Raw genomic sequence first — 21,343 nt, forward strand, 5'->3', positions numbered from 1 at the left:
AAAATAAAGTCTTTCACTGTTTCTACTGTTTCCCCATCTATTTCCCATGAAGTGATGGGACCAGATGCCATGATCTTCATTTTCTGAATGTTGAGCTTTAAGCCAACTTTTTCACTCTCCTGTTTCACTTTCATCAAGAGGCTTTTTAGCTCCTCTTCACTTTCTGCCATAAGGGTGGTGTCATCTGCATATCTGAGGTTATTTATATTTCTCCCGGCAATCTTGATTCCAGCTTGTGTTTCTTCCAGTCCAGCGTTTCTCATGATGTACTCTGCATAGAAATTAAATAAGCAGGGTGACAATATACAGCCTTGATGTACTCCTTTTCCTATTTGGAATCAGTCTGTTGTTCCATGTCCAGTTCTAACTGTTGCTTCCTGACCTGCATATGATGGCTAGTAATTTTTGATATTAAGTTTATGACCTACTTCTGTGATTATCCTGTTTAGGTTTCCGCTGCCTCTTAGTGCCCTGCCACTAATATATTTTATAATGTCTTTAAAGATAAACAAATGTAATTGAAGTATAAACTTATATATTCAACCAGAATGCTTTAAATATCATGGTATTTAATGCATTTGTGGTATGTAGTTGTACTGTGTAACTTCTCTCACAAAATATTTATCTAAAAATCTTCACTTATCTGAATAAGTAACTTTTTAAAGTAGTCAATTTCCTTCAAAGAATATATGTCTTTTATTTACACCATATTTAAATATAATTAAGTCTACATTTTAGTATTTAGAATATATTGTGTGTGCTCAATCACTTCAATCGTGTTCAACTCTTTGTGACCCATGGACTGTAAACCACCAGGCTCCTTTGTCTATGGGATTATCCAGACAAGAATACTGGAGTGGGTTGCCATTTCCTTTTCCAAAAATACATTATAAAGTATATTATAAAATATCTTAAATATGCATATTAGAAGACATATTCCATAGGGGGGAATTCAGAATATGAGAGGAGTAGTAAAAATTGCTAGAAATACTTCTTTTATAAAAACTGATATTCATTGCTAGATCTTTAAAATCTACCATCTTTAACTTTTTCTTTGCATATATGCTGTTATTACCCAACTCTTCTTCTTTTTTCCTAAAAAATTTGTTCTCACTTATGATGATACAGAGAGTCCTCTGGTAGCCCTAATCATAGATTAGAATATGCTTTTATGCAATGTTTTGTTTTGGCAACATCTTCATTAATTTAATTTCTATAAGTGTGCTGATCTTGTGTTCTGCTTAGGAGATGGATATATACATATATAACATCATGTGCCAGGTACTACTTAAAATGTGCTATGATCATTTTAGTTTTACAATTATCTAGTTCATCCTGTTGTCTCTGCTCTAGATGGTGAAGTTAAAGCAAAAGCAAAAGTAACGTTGCTACCTAATTAAAATAGTAGAGTGTGTAAATGAATTAATTAGAAGGCAACGTTGTTCTCTTGTATATCTGTAGCTGCTGCTGCTAAGTCACGTCAGTCGTGTCTGACTCTGTGCGACACCATAGATGGCAGCCCTCCAGGCTCCCGTCCCTGAGATTCTCCAGGCAAAAATCCTGGAGTGGGTTGCCATTTCCCTCTCCAGTGCATGAAAGTGAAAAGTGAAAGTGAAATCGCTCAGTCATGTCCAACTCTTCACAACCCCATGGACTGCAGCCTACCAGGCTCCTCCGTCCATGGGACTTCCCAGGCAAGAGTAGTGGGGTGTGGTGGCATTGCCTTCTCCTATCTGTTGCTAATTACCCACTATTTTTAATGATGTCACTGTTATTGTTTATTATGTAAAAAGCACAACCAGTCATTTATGGGAAGAATTCTCAAAAATCAAGTCACTTCCTAACATTAGTAGGCTTAGATATTCTATATTAAGAGAAGCTTAAGTATTGGCAGTCTGGACAAGAGGAGGTTAGAAAGATTTTCTTGAAGTTTGCTTAGAAAGCAGTCTGTTACGCTAACACTGTGTGGTGTACAACATGATCCTAATGATCCCCTTCTTCTGTTTCACTTACTCTTGTAGTTTTTTCCTTCATTTATCCATCATCTATGTAATCTCTTATACCTGCTAATCACAGATTCCTGATGCTTTCCTCCTGCATCCCCTCACCCCCTTGGCAAACACAAGTCTGCTTTATATATCTGTATATCTTTTTTCGTTTGAAAGATATGCTCATTTGTGTCATGTTTTAGATTCTACATATAAGTCATATAATATTTGTCTTTGAGTTTCTGACTTACTTCACTTATTATGGTAATCTTTAGGTTCATCCATGTTGCTACAAATAGCATTATTTCATTCTTTCCATGGCCTTTTTTTTTTCATTCTTGTAAATGGCTGAGTAATATTACCGTATATATATATATATATATATATATATATATATATAAAACATATTTTCTTTCTCCACCTGTTGATGGAAATTCAGATTGCTTCCATGTCCATTATCCTGGCTATTGACCATATGGCTGCTTCTATTAATGTAGGGCTGCATGTATGTTTTTACATTATACTTTTGCCTGGGTGTATGCCCAGGAGTGGGATTTCTGAATCACATGGTGACTTAATTTTTAGTTTATGTGGAACCTTCATATGTTTTCCATACTGATTGCACCAGTTTACAAAACCATCAACAGTGTGGCATTTTCTACAACCTCTGCAGCATTCATTATTTGTAGACTTTGTAATGATGACCATTCTGACTCATGTAAGGTGATACCTTGTTGTAGTTTTGATTTGCGTTTCTCTAATAATTAGCTATATGAGCACCTTTTCATGTGCCTATTGGCCATGGGTATTTCCTCTCTGGAGAAATGTCGATTTACGTCTTCTGCCAATTTTTTGATTGGGTTTTTTTTTGTTGTTGTCGTTGTTATTGAATTGTGGGAGCTGTTTGTATATTTAAGCCCTTGTTTGGTCACATCATGTGCAAATATTTTCTCTCAGCTTGGACATTGTCTTTTTGTGTTTGTTTGTTTTCCACTGCTGTGCAAATGGTTTTAAGCTTAATTATGTCCCATTTGTTTATTTTTGCTTTTATCTTTATTGCCTTGGGTGGCTGACCTAAGGAAACATTGGTACTATTCATGTCAGAGAATGTTTTGCCTGTGTTCTCTTCTAGGAGTTTTATGCTGTCTTGTCTTATATTTAAGTCTTTACATCACTTTGAATTCATTTTTTGGTAGGTACAAGGGTGTGTTCTAACTTCGTTGGTTTACATGAAGCTATCAAACTTTCCCAAAATTACTTGCTGAAGAGACTGCTTTTCCTCCTACTTTGTCAAAAATTAATTGTTCATAGGCATGTAGGTTGTTTCCAGGCTCTCTATTCTGTTCCATTGACACATATGTTTGTTTTTGTGCCAATACCATGCTGTTTTAATTTCTATAGCTCTGTAGTATTGTCTGAAGTCTCAGTTGCTTGTGCCCCCTGCTTTGTTTTATTCCTCAAGATTTCTTTGGCAATTCTGAGTATTTAGTGGTTCTATATAAATTTTAAGATTATTTGTTCTAATACTGTGGAAAATGTCCTGGGTATTTTGATAGGCATTGCATTATCTGTAAATTTCTCTGAGTAGTTTGGCCATTTTAGCAATATTAAGTCTTTCAATGCAAGAGCATGGAATATCATTCCATTTCTTTGAGTCATCTTCAGTTAGCATTATTAATGTTTTGTAGTTTTTATCATTTAAGTCTTTTACCTCCTTGGAAAGATGTATTCCTAAATATTTTATTTTTGATGCAATTTTGATAGGGATTGTTTGTTAGCATTCTCTTTCTGATATTTCATTGTTGGTTTAAATAAATGCAACATATTTCTGTTAATCTTATATCCTACTATGTTGCTGAGTTAATTTATCAATTCTAGTGGTTTTTGTGTGGAGTCTTTAGGGTTTTCTGTATATAGTGTGACATCACCTTCATATAATGACAATTTTTCCTTAACATGGGAATAATTCTGACATTGTCTTGGTCTCAATCCAACTCACTTGGTTGTCAAGAGTATACTATCTCTATCTGTTTATGTTCAAGGATTTTAAAAAATATATGTAAGCATTAAACTGGCAACATGAAGCAGTCAGAGATGTATCTCCTTTCAGAACCCAGAAACCAACTTTATGTAATCAGACAATGATTGACTCTTGCTTTCCCATGAGTTGCATAGATCTTCCTCCTTTTCTTATTTTCTCGAATCCTGATCTGCATTATCACAAATTATCACAGCCCTAATTCTGTGCATGGTAACTTTTGCTATGCATTCTTACAATTTTAGTTCTCTGTGCTCTTGATTTTCTAGTGTTTCTTGTGTTTGCAGTTTCATGAATCAGAAACACAATTTCTGATTCAAATTACCCTCCCTTAAAATAATATTATTACCCTACCTCATCGGTTCATTGAGATTAAAACCATGGAGCTGTGGCTAGTTTCTGGATTGTATGCCTTCATGTAATCTTGGTGCTATTGCCTAATCAACTAATGCTAGGCACTAGATTGGAAATCTGTAGTCCTTGGATTATTGTCTTCAATCAGTGCTAAATGAGTGACAGTTTCACTTAAAATTGGCTTTGAAATTGGCATATGGAAGGCAGTGTATTTGGCATATCTTATATAGCTTTCCACCCCTGGAATAGTATATTTTAAATGTCTCATTTCCTTCACCATATGTACATTCCAAGACATTTTGACTAACCACACATTTTTTCAGATACATTAAATTTTTATCTATATTTTCTTTTGACTTTGCCCTTTTCATTTGCCTTCTGAAGTTGTCAATTTTTTAAGTCCAAATGGAGAAACAGTCAATAAGATAGCTAGCTAAAATGTTATCCTCACATAAATATAGCTTATCAAAAAGTGTTTTGCACTAGTGCAAACCTTACACTTACAAAAGAGAAGGCTAATAAAAAACTTACTTAGTTGAAAGGCCAAGCAATTTGCACATGAGTAGCCTAGGAAAATAGTTGTTCAGTACTATAGCATGCTGCTCCATACTTGATGACAATATTACAGTTGTTTATGTAATATTCACCCTCCACATGCATTTTCTCATAGAAATGGCACATACAACATGACATCCATCATTTGAACATAACTGAAAGTCCCTAACTTACATAATAAGGCAATTTATCAAAAGGGCCTTAATAAAAGTTCCTTGTGTCTAGGCATCTGTTCCATTGAACCACATTTTCATTATAAGATACACATTATCTTCAAAAAGAGTTTTACATTTCAATTGTCATGAATAAGCATTGAATAATGGAGGTCTATAGCTTTGAAGTTTTCATTATTTAATTATAAAGAAAGGATTTTGAGAGAGATTATGTATGATAAATTACAGAATGCCACAGATGTTTCACAGGATTCCAAATGTAGAGAAAAATTGTCATTTAACTCAACTTTTGGTTCCAGGCAGGCTACCTATAGATAAAAAGCTAAGCTGGAACTTAAAGGCCAACCAAGAGTAAATTAGGTGAAGAATTTTACTGAGGGTATTCCTGCAGGTATAGCATGTATAACAATGAAGAGATTCAAAATGACTAGATGTTTATAATGTGGCTTTAGGATGACATAGGCACATAGTGGAAGCCCATGTGTGCTTTGCTAAGGATTTTGAGCTTACACAAACACACACACACATACAAGTACATTATGTTTCTAAGCAAATTAGTGGCATCGTCAAGCCTGTGTTTATTACAGATAGCTGTTTATATTGTATGAAGGATAAATTGATGTGACAAAATAAAGGCATTCCAATATACAAGTAGCTGTCAAAAGTGCAAAAATTATGAAATGACATTCCAATATAAATAATGGATAAGGACATAAATAGAAGAAAGTTTTATTTATATATTCGCTAACATAGTCAATATAATTTATAAGCAAACCTAGTATATTTGTGAGATAATATTTATTCACATTTGGTAAGCTTGTATATATGTGTGTACATATACACACGTATGCAGAAACAGTTCACCCTGAGTATGGTGGGATGAACTTTCATGGACAGCTGGTAGTAATGACAGCAACCTTTCAGAAGTCAACTTTGGTAACACATGTCAATGTCTCTAAACATTCCCAGTCTAACTTTGTACAATCAATAGAACATGTTCTAAACAGACAATAACAATAAATGACATTTTTAAATTAAGTAATTAAGAATAAATTTTATTTTTCTATTATTTATCTTCTTGATCTAGGAATACTATCGGGTCCTATCTAGCATAATTTTAATGAATGTTATAGTTGATTTGTTATACATTTTTATTTCAGTAAATTATTGATATACTACACTTTGGGGCTATTATAAATAAAATCTTCTATTGTGTCTTCTAATTCTTATGTAAGAAAGTGAAATTTGGAGTATTTATCTTGTGTCTTGTCACCTAACTGAACTCTCTTGTTATTTTTATGTGCAATATTAATTCTTTGAAACATTTTTATCTTCAAATTTAGATCATTTTATTTACAATTTTACAGTACTTATAAATTTTTATTTGTTTCTGGATTTAATAAATTGTTCAGTCCATCAAAATTAATTTCTAGTACAGTCACAGTCCCTTATTCATTTATTAATTTATTATCCTTGTTTTGTTAAATGTTAAAAATTTAACACACATTTATATTAACATGTGTATGTTAATATTAGTGTTAATTCTAACATTAGAATGTGCCTCTACTTATAGGGTGCTAGGTCACTAAGAGTATATTGCACTTAATAATATGTGATGCATTTTGTGAGATTCTGTTTTCAGATTTAAGCGGTATTTATCATTCTCATTTTATGTTCTAATATATCAAGTGAATTGATTTCTTAATTAAATTTCTATCAAATCCCTCTTTCATTCCAAGAAGATACCTGTCTATGATTAAAATTTTATTTTATTTATTTTTAAATTTAAATTTATTTATTTTAATTGGAGGCTAATTACTTTACAATATTGTATTGGTTTTGCCATATATTGACATGAATCAGCCACAGGTGTTCCCAATCCTGAACTCCCCTCCCAACTCCCTCCCCATACCATCCCTCTGGGTTATCCCAGTACACCAGCCCCAAGCATGCTGTATCCTGCATCGAACTTAGACTGGCAGTTCGTTTCTTATATGATATTATACATGTTTCAATGCCATTTTCCCAAATCATCCCACCCTCTCCCGCTCCCACAGAGTCCAAAAGACTGTTCTATACATCTGTGTCTCTTTGGCTGTCTCACATACAGGGTTATCGTTCCCATCTTTCTAAATTCCATATAAATGCATTAGTGTACTGTATTGGTGTTTTTCTTTTTGGCTTACTTCACTCTGTATAATTGGCTCCAGTTTCATCCATCTCATTAGAATTGATTCAAATGTATTCTTTTTAATGGCTGAGTAATACTCCATTGTGTATATGTACCACAACTTTCTTATCCATTCTTCTGCTGATGGACATCTAGGTTGCTTCCATGTCCTGGCTAATATAAACAGTGTTGCAATGAACATTGGACATGTGATGAACATTGGAGTACATGTGTCTCTTTCAGTTCTGGTTTCCTTGGTGTGTATGCCCAGCAGTGGGATTGCTGGGTCATAAGGGAGTTCTATTTCCAGTTTTTTAAGGAATCTCCACACTGTTCTCCATAGTGGCTATACTAGTTTGCATTCCCACCAACAGTGTAAGAGAGTTCCCTTTTCTCCACACCCTCTCCAGCATTTATTGCCCGTAGACTTTTGGATCACAGTCATTCTGACTGGCCTGAAATGGTACCTCATTGTGGTTTTGATTTGCATTTCTCTGATAATGAGTGACGTTGAGCAACCCAATAAAAAAATTGGCCAAAAAACTAAATAGACATTTCTCCAAAGAAGACATACAGATGGCTAACAAACGTATGATCAAAATTTTAATATACTGGTGAATTTCACTTGTATTTTATTTGTAATTTCTGTCATTAAAGTGTCTTGTAATTTGTTTTACTTTGCGATTATTATCAATTAATTGGCATCTCTTCTTCTGACTTTACAAAATGAAAAGGCATGTTTCCATCTTGATCTACATTCAACAATGTTGAATATAACAGGAATTATATAATTCTTTAAGTGAAAGAAAGTGAAAGTGAAGTCACTCAGTCATGTCTGACTCTTTGTGACTCCATGGACTATAGCCTACCAGGCTCCTCTGTCCATGGGCTTTTCCAGGCAATAATACTGGAGTGGGTTGCCATTTCCTTCTCAAGGGAATCTTCCTGACCCAGTGATTGAACCCAGGTCTCCTGTATTGCAGACAGATGCTTTACCCTTTGAGCCATCAGAGAAGTCTTAAATACACTTTATAGAAACCTCATACCCTAAAATAATATTGAGGAGAAATTATTTTTGAAAATATTTTAATTAGTACCATGATTATTATTATTCAGATTTATTTTTTTGTGTTCAGTTTGGATATTTATAGTTCCTTGGAATTTATAAAATATGTTTATAAAATACAAAAGTATAAAAACATAAATAAATTCAATAGAGCTTATTAAATTTGCTACAGAAAAAAATCTACATTAATTTAAAATTAACATAACTACAATCATTTCTTCTTTCTTCCCTCTCTCCTGCCTTCCTTCTCCTTCTTGGATTTTTTTTTTCTCTCTCTCTTTCATCTATTTTGATCAGCAATGCATTAATTAATTATATGCATTATCTTTTGGCCAAAACTCTTTGAGTTCACCTTAAATTTTATTTTTTGCATTTTTGTTGCTTGATATGAGTTATAATTATATTTGATTTTAAAAATATTTAGTTTGTTAAATGATTTTTGTTAATAGTTTTAAATATTTGTAACACAGTTTTATATTTGCTTTATTGCTTTCTGAAGATGTCTAAGCAGTTTACGGTTATTGAAATCTACCTCCAGAATACAGCAAGTCTTTCAATTTTTGACTTACTTTAGGACTGCTCTTGAATATCTCTCAAGAAAACTTGAAAAGAAAACACTTCCTGTTTTTATCACAGAACATTCATTATAAAAACACTAATTCAGCAATAATAATCATGTCATTGTAACTTTGTGTTTTTCCTCTTCATTTATCAAATACTGAAGGTGACTGAGTCAAAGCAGAATATGAGTATAGCTTTATGAATGTTGTATCTAATCCTAATAGTTTGTCTCATATTTTAATTCTGTGCTCTAAATTTATATAATTTTAAACTCACTACATAGTGCTTTGAATTTTACTTTATCTGGTATTAATATTACAAATCACGCATTTTTTGTACTTTCTCACATGTTATTGCCTATCTTAAAAATGTCTGCCCTTGGCCCTTCAACAGCAGTGTATTACCATACCACCAGGGCTTATGCATGCTTTTCCTATGTCTGAAAGTCAGATTCCTCCAATCCTCCCCATGTGCACTCTTTTTCATATTTTAAACTTCTCCTTCAGCATCATCATTAGGAAGAGATATCTCCCCCAGATTCACTGATCATGTATAATCCACTCATTAAAAGCATTTAGGGTACTATGTTCCTTTCTTTCATAACACACTAAAATTTTAATTGTGAAATTATATAATTTGAATCTTGTTTTTTCTTTTTCTTTACCCTCACCTTAGTGACTGAACAACTACCATATAAACACTATTAGCACAGAAACTAGGTCAATCTTATCCTGTGTAATGTAGTACTGAATACAGTGCCTGGCACATGATGTGCACACTTCATACCCTTTGGATGAAGATATGAGGAAACAAGTCTACTTACCTTTGTTTACAAGAGAGAATCTCAAAAAAATGCTTACTCTATGAAAATTAATTTTAAAAAACATACTAAGTGGTAAAACATATATGACTTGGTCCTCCAGCCTCCAGCAAGGAGCACTGGAACCCAGTTTTGGCTCTATGACACTGATGGTCAGACTTTAGTTTTTCCAAAAGTGATTATGTTTTATATCATTAAAATGTGCAGGGAGTAATCAGATGTGTATGAGCTTTGCCTTCAGTTTCATTTCCTTTTCACTAATATTGTTTTGCTTTGAAAGTGTGTGTATATTCCCAAAACTTTTATAATTCTAAATCAACTGTATTTCAAAAAATGAAATTATATACAATTGGATAAATTTGAATTAGTAAGGGAGGCAGGCATTTTGCTGAGAATATATTTAGTTGATATTTACTTTCATACCTGCCTTAATATTTTAACTTTCCATTTATTTAGTTAGTTCCTACACAATAGTTAATAGACCTATTGTACAGGAATAATTTAATAAGAATTGTTTATTATGCATTGAAATAAGCAAGATATGTTTAGGTTTATTGAATTTTCAGTTCAGTTCGTTACTCAGTTCTTTCCGACTCTTTGCGACCCCAAAGACTGAAGAACGACAGGTTTCCCTGTCCATGTCTAACTCTTGGAGCTTGCACAAACACATGTCCATAGATTCGGGGATGCCATCCAACCATCTCACCCTGTCATCCCCTTCTCCTCCTGCTTTCAATCTTTCCCAGTATCAAGGTCTTTTCCAATGAGTCAGTTCTTCTCATCAGGCGGTCAAAGTATTGGAGTTTCGGCATCAGTTCTTCCAATGAATAATCAGGACTGATTTCCTTTAGGACAGACTGGTTGGATGTTCTTGCTGTTCAAGGGACTCTCAAGAATCTTCTCCAACACCACAATTCAAAAGCATTGATTCTTCGGTGCTCAGCTTTCTTTAAGGTCCAACACTCACATCTATACATGACTACCGGAAAAATCATAGCTTTGACTAGACAGATTTTCATTGGCAAGGTAGTCTCTCTGCTTTTAAATATGCTATCTAGGTTGGTCATAGCTTTTCTTCTAAGGAGCAAGCATCTTTTAATTCCCTGGCTGCAGTCACCCTCTGCAGTGATTTTGGAGAAAAACAAAGTAAGGAACATTTATTGTGCCCCCCAAAATAAAGTCTCTCACAATTTCTACCTATTGTTTCACTATCTAATTGCCATGACATGATGGGACCGGATGCCATGATTTAATTTTCTGAATGTTGAGCTTTAAGCCAACTTTTTCACTCTCTTCTTTCACTTTCATCAAGAGGCTCTTTAGTTCTTCTCTTTCTGCCATAAAGGTGGTGTCTTCTGCATATCTGAAGTTATTGCTATTTCTCCCAGAAATCTTGATTCCAGCTTGTGCTTCATCCAGCCTGACATTGCACATGATGGATTCTGCATACAAGATAAATAAACAGGGTGACAATATGCAGCCTTGACATATGCCTTTCCCTATTTGGAACCAGTCTGCTGTTCCATGTCCAGTTCTAATTATTGCTTCTTGACCTTGCTGACACATTTCTCAGGAGGCAGATCAGGTGGTCTGGTATTCCCATCTCTTGAAGAATTTTTGTGATCCACAGAGTGAAAGTCTTTGGCATAGTCAATAAGGCAGAAATAGATATTTTTCTGCAACTCTCATGCTTTTTCAATGATCCAACAGATGTTGGCAATTTGATCTCTGGTTCCTCTGCCTACCCAAATCTGACTTGTACATCTGGAAGTTCATGGTTCATGTACTGTTGAGGCCTGACTTGGAGAATTTTGAGCATTACTTTGTTAGCATGTGAGTGAAATTGTGTGGTATTTTGAACATTCTTTGGTGTTGCCTTTCTTTGTGATTGGAATGAAAACTGACCCTTTCCAGTCCTGTGGTCACTGCTGTATTTTGAAAATATGCTGGAATATTGAGTACAGCACTTTAACTGTACCATCTTTTAGGATTCAAAATAGCTCGATTGGAATTCCATCACCTCCACTAGCTTTGTTCATAGTAATGCTTCCTAAAATCACTTGACTTTGCATTCCAGGATGTCTGGCTCTACATGAATGATCACACCATCATGGTTATCTGGGTCATGAAGTTCTTTTTGTATAGTTCTTCTGTGTATTCTTACCACCTCTTCTTAATGTCTCCTGCTACTTTTATATTCTTTATTGTGCCCATCTTTGCATGAAGTCTTCCCTTGATATCTCTAATTTTCTTGAAGGGATCTTTAGTCTTTCCCATTCTTTTTTTTTTACTCTATTTCTTTGCATTGATCAGTGAGGAAGGCTTTCTTATCTCTCCTTGCTATTCTTTGGAACTCTGCATTCAAATGGGTATATCTTTACGTTTCTCCTTTGCCTTTCACTTCTCTTCTTTCCTAAGCTGTTTGTAAGGCCTCTTCAGACAACCACTTAGCCTTTTTTGCATTTCTTTTCTTGGAGATGGTCTTGATCCGTGCCTCCTATAAACTGTCATGAGCTTCCTTCCATAATTCTTCAGCCACTCTCTCTATCAGATATAATCTCTTGAATCTTTTTGTCACTTCCACTGTATAATCATAGGGGATTTGATTTAGGTCATACCTGAATAGCCTAGTGGTTTTCCCTACTTTCAATATAATTCTGAATTTGGCAATAAGGAGTTCATGATCTGAGCCACAGTCATTTCCTGGTCTTGTTTTTGCTGACTGTATAGAGCTTCTCCATCTTTGGCTACAAAGAGTATAATCAATCTGATTTCAGTATTGACCATCTGGTGGTGTCCATGTGTAGAGCTGTCTCCTGTGTTGTTGGACAAGGGTGTTTGCTATGACCAGTTCATTCTCTTGGCAAAACTGTTAGCCTTTGACCTGGTTTGTTTTGTACTCCAAGGCCAAATTTGCCAGTTACTCCAGGTATATCTAGGCATCCTACTTTTGCATTCCTGTCTCCTATAATGAAAAGGACATCTTTTGGGGGTGTTAGTTCTTGAATTTTGTAGGTCTTCAGAGAACCACTTAACTTCAACCTCTTCAGCATTACTGGTCAGGACATAGACTTGGATTTCTGTGATATTGAATGGTTTGCCTTGGAAATAGCAGAGATCATTCTGTCATTTTTGAGATTGTATCCAAGTACTGCATTTCGGACTCTTTTGTTGACTATGATGGGTACTCCATTTCTTCTAAGGGATTCTTATCTACAGTAGTAGATAAAATGGTCATCTGAGTTAGATTCACCCATTGTAGTCCTTTTTAGTTCACTGATTCCTAAAATGTTGATGTTCACTCTTGGCCATCTCCTGTTTGACCATTTCTAATTTGCTTGACTCATGGACCTAACATCTCAGGTTCCTATGCAATATTGCTTTTTAGAGCATCAGACTACTTCCATCAACAGTCATGTCCACAACTAGGTGCTGTTTTGTTTTGTTTTTTAATTTTTATTTTTACTTTATTTTACTTTACAATACTGTACTGGTTTTGCCATACATTAACATGAATCCGCCATGGGTGTACATGAGTTCCCAATCCTGAACACCCCCTCCCACCTCCCACCCCATATCCTCTCTCTGGATCATCCCCATGCACCAGCCCCAAGCATCCTGTATCCTGCATTGAACATAGACTGGTGATTCGTTTCTTACATGACAGTATACATGTTTCAGTGCCATTCTCCCAAATCATCCCACCCTCTCCCTCTCCCACAGAGCCCAAAAGTCCATTCTAAACATCTGTGTCTCTTTTGCTGTCTCACATACAGGGTTATCATTACCATCTTTCTAAATCCCATGTATATGTGTTAGTATGCTATATTGGTGTTTTTCTTTCTGGTTTACTTCACTCTGTATAATCGGCTCCAGTTTCATCCATCTCATTAGAATTGATTCAAATGTATTCTTTTTAATGGCTGAGTAATACTCCATTGTGTATATGTACCACAGCTTTCTTATCCATTCATCTGCTGATGGACATTTAGGTTGTTTTTAATTTGGTTCCACCTCTTCATTCTTTCTGGAGTTATTTCTCCACTATTCTCCAGTAGCATATTGGGCACCTACAGACCTGGGGAGCTCATCTTTCAGTTTCCTATCTTTTTGCCTTTTCATACTGTTCATGGGGTTCTCAAGGCAAGAATACTGAAGTGGTTTGCCATTTCCTTCTCCAGTAGACTATGTTTTATCAGAACTCTCCACCATGACCCGTCTATCTTAGGTGGCCCTACATGACATGGCTCATAGTTTCATTGCATTAGACAAGATTGTGGTCCATGTGAGAAGTTTGGTTAGTTTTCTGTGATAGTGTTTTTCATTTTGTCATTCATTGCATACCATGTTGAAATATTACTTATGATTATTAAGAATTTTAAAATTGTAACTGCTCCAATTACTAACTTCTAAGTATTACCTCAAATAAATGAATAGTTTTAACTACTATGCATATTTTAAAGGTATATTTTAACAAATTAGCTTAAATATCCCAATGTTTTCAGTGACACATAATTTTTTGTTGTTTATTAGCATAATCTCTGTTGTAAAGAAGAATTGGCTATCAAGACATGAGCAGAACATTGTCATAGTCCCAGCATTTTAATGTTTTTGTTAGAGTAGATTGTTGAATTCACCTTCATTATTCTTAAATGCACGTTCTATCTTAGAGATTGTGACCTCTTTGATAGTTATTTTTATTACTATGTAATTGATTCTCACTTTACTCATTTTTCTTTTTCCCCTTTTCCTTTCAAACATGCTGCAGTAGCTAACATATTATGGAGAGAAGAAGGTACTAAATTCCATTTTTTTATATTATTGTGATTATTTTGCTTACTTGATATATTGTTGACTATCAGTTCTAATAATTGCCTTATTCATTTCTATTGTCATTAAAATTTTATTTGAGCATAAACCAGTATTATTCTGTAAATGGCTACCATTTAAAATATTTATAGGTTCTCATCAGCTTGATTTATTATTGATATATAATAGGGAGGTTATATTATAATATATGGAAATGCTTTTTAAGAGTATAGAATTAAAATCAGTCAAATAAATGAAAGCAAACTTAAACAGAATTTATATATTAACCGTGATTCAGATTAAAAAAGAAAAAATTAGAAAACTGTTACCTTATGAATGGAATATAATAAATAAAGAAAACAGGTTATTGCAGCTTCCTTGATGGTCTAGTAGTTAAGAATTAACCTTCCAATGCAGGGGTTGCAGGTTCAATCTCTGGGTAGAGGCATGTGATCCCACAAACCCTGTGGCTAGAAACCAAGACAAAAACAAAAGCAATTTTGTAAAAAAATAAACAAAAAAAAAAAACAACAAAAAAAAACCTCAATAAAGATATGAAACAATCTACATCAAAAATAATCTTTTAAAAAAAGGAAAAAATGGGTTATAAACTTGAAGTAACTGGATTCAAATCCAGTCTGTACCAGTATATAAACTAGAGCCTCTTTATCTCACAAATTTGTCATCTCAAAACTAAGGACAGTTGTTAGTTCTCAGCAAGATTTTTTTTATCAACTTTTTAAATTATAGTCTGCACTCAATTGTGCTAGTCTTTCTTAATTAGCCACAAAAGCCAAGTGGCAGTATTTGCCCAGAATTTAAATATCCCAAGTGCATTACTTAAATTCTTAGGAGAAAAGTGTGGATAAGTCATCATTACACTCTTGGAAGGCAGTTATCAAAGTAATTGCCTACACAAACCATTGTAGAAAAACTTCTTTGTTTCTTGTTGTAACTCTTATATGAACTGGAGTCACAGCCACCTGGAGGACCATGCCTCAGAAGGGTTAATAAATTCTGAAATTTAGCCATCTTAATTTTATTCTCAAAGATGACCATAACGCATTTTATTTTCTCCCTTGGTATTTCTTTCTCCTCAAATCTTTTGTAAAGGCCCTAAACTCCAGTTTACTAAGAGCTATTGGAGTAATTTTATCTTCTCATTTTATTCCACTTAGATATTTCACATTTGAACTTACGAATTCATTACTGAAACAGATATTATTATGACATGATTAGCATATATGTTAGATGTTTCTTTAGACTCTCTTATTTCTTGAGATCAAACAAATATTTCTCTGGGTATTAAAAAATGGATTTTATTTAATCATTATAAAGGGAAGGAATAAAACCTAAATATTCAGAGATCACTAGTTGCTGGGAAAATTTGAATGATTCATTTTACCTCTCTGAGCCATAATTTTTTAAAACAATGCTTGAAATATAGTTTGGCACCCTCCTTGTAAATTTGTGATATGTAAATCTCTTTAAAATATCTAAAACAACTCTTTTTTTATAACTTGAATTGATGTCATTAACATTAGTACTTTATAATAATCATTAATATGTAGTAATAGTATAATATTATTTAGGTGACCTTTAAAAATATAGGATACCTCCAGATTAATTAAAATCATCCTGATATTCATTATATGAAAACATTTAACTTTTTCTTCTGTTAATCTTTGAAACTATATGCTTTCAATAAGTACTCTCCATCAGTCAGTGATGTGCTTACTCTATATGATGTTGTTTGACCCAGAATATGTGCTTGAGAAATCATAGCTTGAGAAATCATTTAATACATTTTGCAGGTAATTTTAAAGCATATACAAGAAATGTTTTAGGAAATTTTTAAAATCCTTTTTTTCTATGTACTGTTATCATCAGAGTACTTTGCTGTTTTCTGAAATAAAATTTAAAACAATATATTTGAGAAAACAATATACTTGACTCAGATTCCAGAAATCTGTAAATTATATTTATAATACCACAGTTATCAGTAAGTCATTACAATTGAAAATGATTGCATGCAATAGTAATAATGGTGGCCAGGCATAATAGACCAAGTTGAGGAATCATTTAACCACAAACATGTTTACAACTATTTCATAAAAATAATTGAAATAACAAAAGAAGCATCCAAAGTAAATTTCTACCTGTATTTTTAAGGATAGAATAATAACTAACAAAAAGTCCATATTTCTGAGACCCATTTTTATTTTCACTCTAGCAGTGCTTTCTGTTTGCATGCTTACATTGTCACTATTACCATGATTTCAAAATCATAATTCCTCTATAATGTCGTATGACTTAAAGGCAAACTTTTTTTTTTATGGGAGTGTAAAAAAACATTTTAGAAGGGAGTAAAATATATCACTCATTTATTTACAAATATTTTAAAGAGACAACTAAATGTACAGCACTTTGAAAGCACTTGTAAAGATAAGATCTAGTATCTGCTCTAATGAAATTTTTAATCTTGTGAAATGGAAGATTAACTCATTGTCAACTAATTTTACTACATAGATGATCTCAAAGTATACATTAAAAGATTAGGTATGGCTAGGTCTCTTTTGCAATATTTTTTATGGTCTTATAATCTAATAAAGTATTTCCTAATATTTATTTAGTAGACAGTTTGGTATATGTTTTATGGTGTAATGATAATAAGGGTTTTTATAAGCACTGAATTAAAGCAATTTAAACCATCTTATTCACTGCAGGATTAAGTTGAACTTTTAGATATATTAATTTCAAACTCTAAGGAGAGATGTCAGATGGTTTGTTATATAATAGAGCATTTTCTAAATTTATTATGAATAGGATCAATATGGAACTGAAATTACCTTGGAAAATACTGGCTTGATGTGACATTTAGTGATCTGAAAGCAAATGTATATATATATATATATATAATTTTAAAATTATCTTTATAAATATTTATGAATCTGTTCATACATTTATCTGTAATAGGAATTATTCAAATAAATTACTATATTAGTTGGGCAATTAACACCAACCAGCACAAGGTACAAATAGAAAATTACAGTGAAATATTGCAAAAAAGTTTATGTGTTACATTATTATCTGACTAGCTTTGTGACCTATAATGTCACCAAAGTGGGAAAAAAAGAATAATAGGCGTCAGGCCCTCTCTTAACTCCTTCGACCTCAGATTTGTCACATTTTGTTGTCCAGACTCTTCTGTGCTGCAGGGGTGCATGGGAAATACAGAAGAGTTCACACGAACTTAATGAGCTACTGTATAATTGTTTTTAGAGCAAAATATTGGTAAGGTTCTCAGTACCAAATTACTGTCTCACAACAATATTGGTGAAATATTTAAAATGAAAAAGGAGAGCTTTCAGAAGGTAAGGCTTTTAAATTCAGGGGACTTAGAGTATCATATCCCTGGGTGAGGGAGAGACCACATCTTCTACTGTCTGTTCGTGATGCCAATGCCAGAGTGATCAAGCTGTTAACATTTTCATTTGCAAGTTCTGTATCTTCTCTGTTAAAAACAAATATCAATGTTTTAGCATTTTATCTCAGAAAACTGTTTTCAGATCAAAAAAGGAATCTGACAAGACAACCATTTGCAGATATATGTGCATATACACACCCACATATATGTGTATGCATATTTGTACACTCCCTTCATAGATCACAGCCTTGTCATGGAGAAGGAGCTTGTGTAACTCAAAGAAGCTATGAGCCATGCCATACAGGGCCACCCAAGATGGATAGGTCATAGTGAAAACTTATGGCAAAATGTGGTTCACTGGAGAAGGAATTGCAATCCACTCCAGGATTCTTGCCTGGAGAACCCTATGAACAGCATATAAAGGCAAGAAGAAATGATGCCAGAAGATGAGCTTCCAGGTTGGAAGGTGTCCCACATGCTACTGGGGAAGAGCAGAGGGCAATTACTAATAGCTCCAGAAAGAATGAGCAGCTGAACCAAAGCAGCAATGATGCTCAGCTGTGGACATGTCTCGTGTTGAAAGTCAGTGAAAGTCGCTCTGTTGTGTCTGACTCTTTGTGACTCCATGAACCATACAGTCTATGGACTTCTCCAGACCAGAATGCTGGAGTCAGTAGCCATTCTCTTCTCAAGGGGATCTTCGCAACCCAGGAATTGAACTGGGGTCTCCTGCATTGCAGGCAGATTCTTTACCAACTGAACTCTTAGGAAAACCCAGTGAAAATAAAGTTCAATGCTATAAAGATAGTGGAGGACAGAAAAACCTGGTATACTACAGTCCATGGGGTCTCAGAGTCAGACACGACTTGACGACTGAACAAAAACAACAAATATATGTATATACACAAGCACATGCACATATACATAAATATGTATGATTTCTCCTAATATTAACTACATAGCAAACAAATGCTCTGTTATGATATAACCTTTGCTATGTTGATAATTGAATGTGAAATCAATCATTCAGATTTGCATTCAAAATTTTCAGCATATCTTTGAAAGTTCAGGGAATTGAATTCTGACTTAAGACTAGCTTTGGATAATATCATTCTGATCAATAATATATAATGTTCAGATAGTGTCCACATCCTGAATTAATAGTGCCTAATAAGTTTAACACAATCACTCTCCAAAAATCTAAAAGATGGAAAGAGGAAGTCACTCTTATTTCAATTGAACAAAACATAAATATCTCACTGAGATGTGATAGTTTGGTGTTCCTATGTGTGTGAAAAGGATTTGAGCTCCAAAGACTGAGTACCAAAAATGGGAACATTAATAAACTGAAAATTCATCCCTGTTGGGTTATTCAAGGTGAGAAATATAATGCAGACCATCTATTTTGCCTATTTTCTTCTTTATTAAAAACAACTTTAGAATTATATGAAAGGGAAGAGAATAATACAATATCAATCAATGAAGGACCTTCTTTAACACAAAACTTACTAAATGACCTTTGATTGGTTACCAACTCACTGCATTGTAGGATTATAATTTGCTATTGACCATAAATCAAATGCTAAAGTAATGGCAACTTACACCAGAGGAAGGCAAACACCACAAAATAGTTTTATTATTGACTTAAATATTCATCCAATAATCACAAATAACCATTATTTGATATAATTTATGGAATATAGTGTTATATGTAACACATAATGTAACTATATTACCATAATGCACTATTATTCTTGTGTAGTGGTCCTCAAAGAAATGATAGAAGGATGTAAATTACATCCATTTTTTTTCTCAGTCCATCTCATATATTTAAAAGTACAGTATTGATCAAAAAAATCCTCTGGGGAATACTTCTCTTCTTGTGTGTGTCCTTTCTGTATAGAAATAAAAACAAAGCAGAGAAAAAGCTCACAAGGAAAAAACAAATTATAGATCAGTTTTGTGAGCTACTATACCTTGTTAGATTAACTATCGACCTGAAAAAGACAAAGTACTTATGTCTGTCTTCACCAAGTGATGAGAAAAGACAAAACAGCACATATTCCTAAACTTTACAATGACTACAGTTGTAAAGCTTTTACTTACATCAAGAACTTTTGTAGTAAACTGCAATACATCAATGAGGAAAGAACTGTAATCAAAACTAGCGGTCAGACATTTTGGGACTCAGAAATCTTTTACACTTTTCAAAATTATTGACAACCCAAAGAGCTTTTGTTTATGTAGGTTATTTCTATCCACTTTAATTACCATACTAGAAATTAAAACAAAATTCAAATATGTATTTAATAATTTATGAAAAATAATTGTAGTAAACCCATTACATGTAGACATAAATAGCATATTATTTGTAAACTGATATTTAAAAATTGAAAAGGCTCACTATTGAACACTGAATTTTAAAAAATATCTGGCTAAATAAAATAGAATTCCTATATCTGCTTCTGCATTGAACTGTTGTGATATCATCATAGCACACATGTCATGTAAACTGTCAAGAGCTACATTCTACATTTGAATGAAAGAGAAAAATGCAAATGACATCTTAGCATAATTATGAAAATAGCTTGAATTTGCAGACCCCCCTGAAAAGATCAACTGCTCTACTAGAAAATCAGGTTGTTCTTTCAGAAGGCTCATGTATTCATAGAATTCAACCTCATAAAAAACTAAAATGTACTAGTAGTATATCTCACAGTGTAGATTTGAGGAAGATATGAGGACAGTAAGTACATTTGGTTATATGCCATTTCACCATTTCCCCCCAATGATGTTTCAAAGAGGTAATGTCAATCATAAAAATAGGGACAATTCAACATTTCTTGAACTCATAGTAAGAGTTCAAGTCACTCGGCTACATGTTTTCCTTTCTCCATCTTATTTACTTCTTACAATTACAACACAGAAGTTGCATAATAAATAATTTCCCCACGATATAACAAAAAGTTCTATAGCTATGGTTTACCTCTGAGCCATCTGAATCAAGAATGGGATTTATCTCTGTTAACAGTCTCTCACACCAAAAAAATTTTTTAAACAGTTAGAACATGGATATATGTTATAATAACATAGTTATACTGAACATAGACAGGTATGTTGCAGGAAGGGGGACCCCTTTCAGCACCCCAAACTGGGCTCTTGTCTAACACTCAGAAATGAGTTGTCCAAGGAGACACATGTGCTGAAAAAACAAGAGATTTTATTAGGAAAGGGCACCTGGGTGGAGAGCGGTATGGTAAGGGAACCCAGAAGAACAGCTCTGCCACGTGGCTCGCAGTCTCGGGTCTTATGGTGATGGGATTAGTTTCTGGGTTGTCTTTGGCCAATCATTCTGACTCTGAGTCCTTCCTGGTGGTGCACA

The 21,343-nt window shown here is 33.8% G+C and overlaps 1 protein-coding gene across 3 annotated transcripts in view; it reads left to right on the forward strand.

The window, feature by feature from the left end:
• FSTL5 (follistatin like 5) overlaps window positions 1-21,343 on the forward strand; it is an 873,413-nt gene that overhangs the window by 730,270 nt on the left and 121,800 nt on the right. For 2 of the 3 annotated variants that reach the window (XM_069557498.1, XM_069557499.1), the window contains exon 10: window positions 14,494-14,520. The exons of the other annotated variant lie outside the window; for it this stretch is intronic. In XM_069557498.1, coding sequence (XP_069413599.1) covers window positions 14,494-14,520 — 27 coding nt within the window. The remainder of the gene's footprint in view (window positions 1-14,493; window positions 14,521-21,343) is intronic. 3 annotated transcript variants of the gene reach the window in all.

The sequence above is a fragment of the Ovis canadensis genome, chromosome 17 (assembly GCF_042477335.2).
Source record: "Ovis canadensis isolate MfBH-ARS-UI-01 breed Bighorn chromosome 17, ARS-UI_OviCan_v2, whole genome shotgun sequence".
NCBI classification, from domain to species: Eukaryota; Metazoa; Chordata; class Mammalia; order Artiodactyla; family Bovidae; genus Ovis; species Ovis canadensis.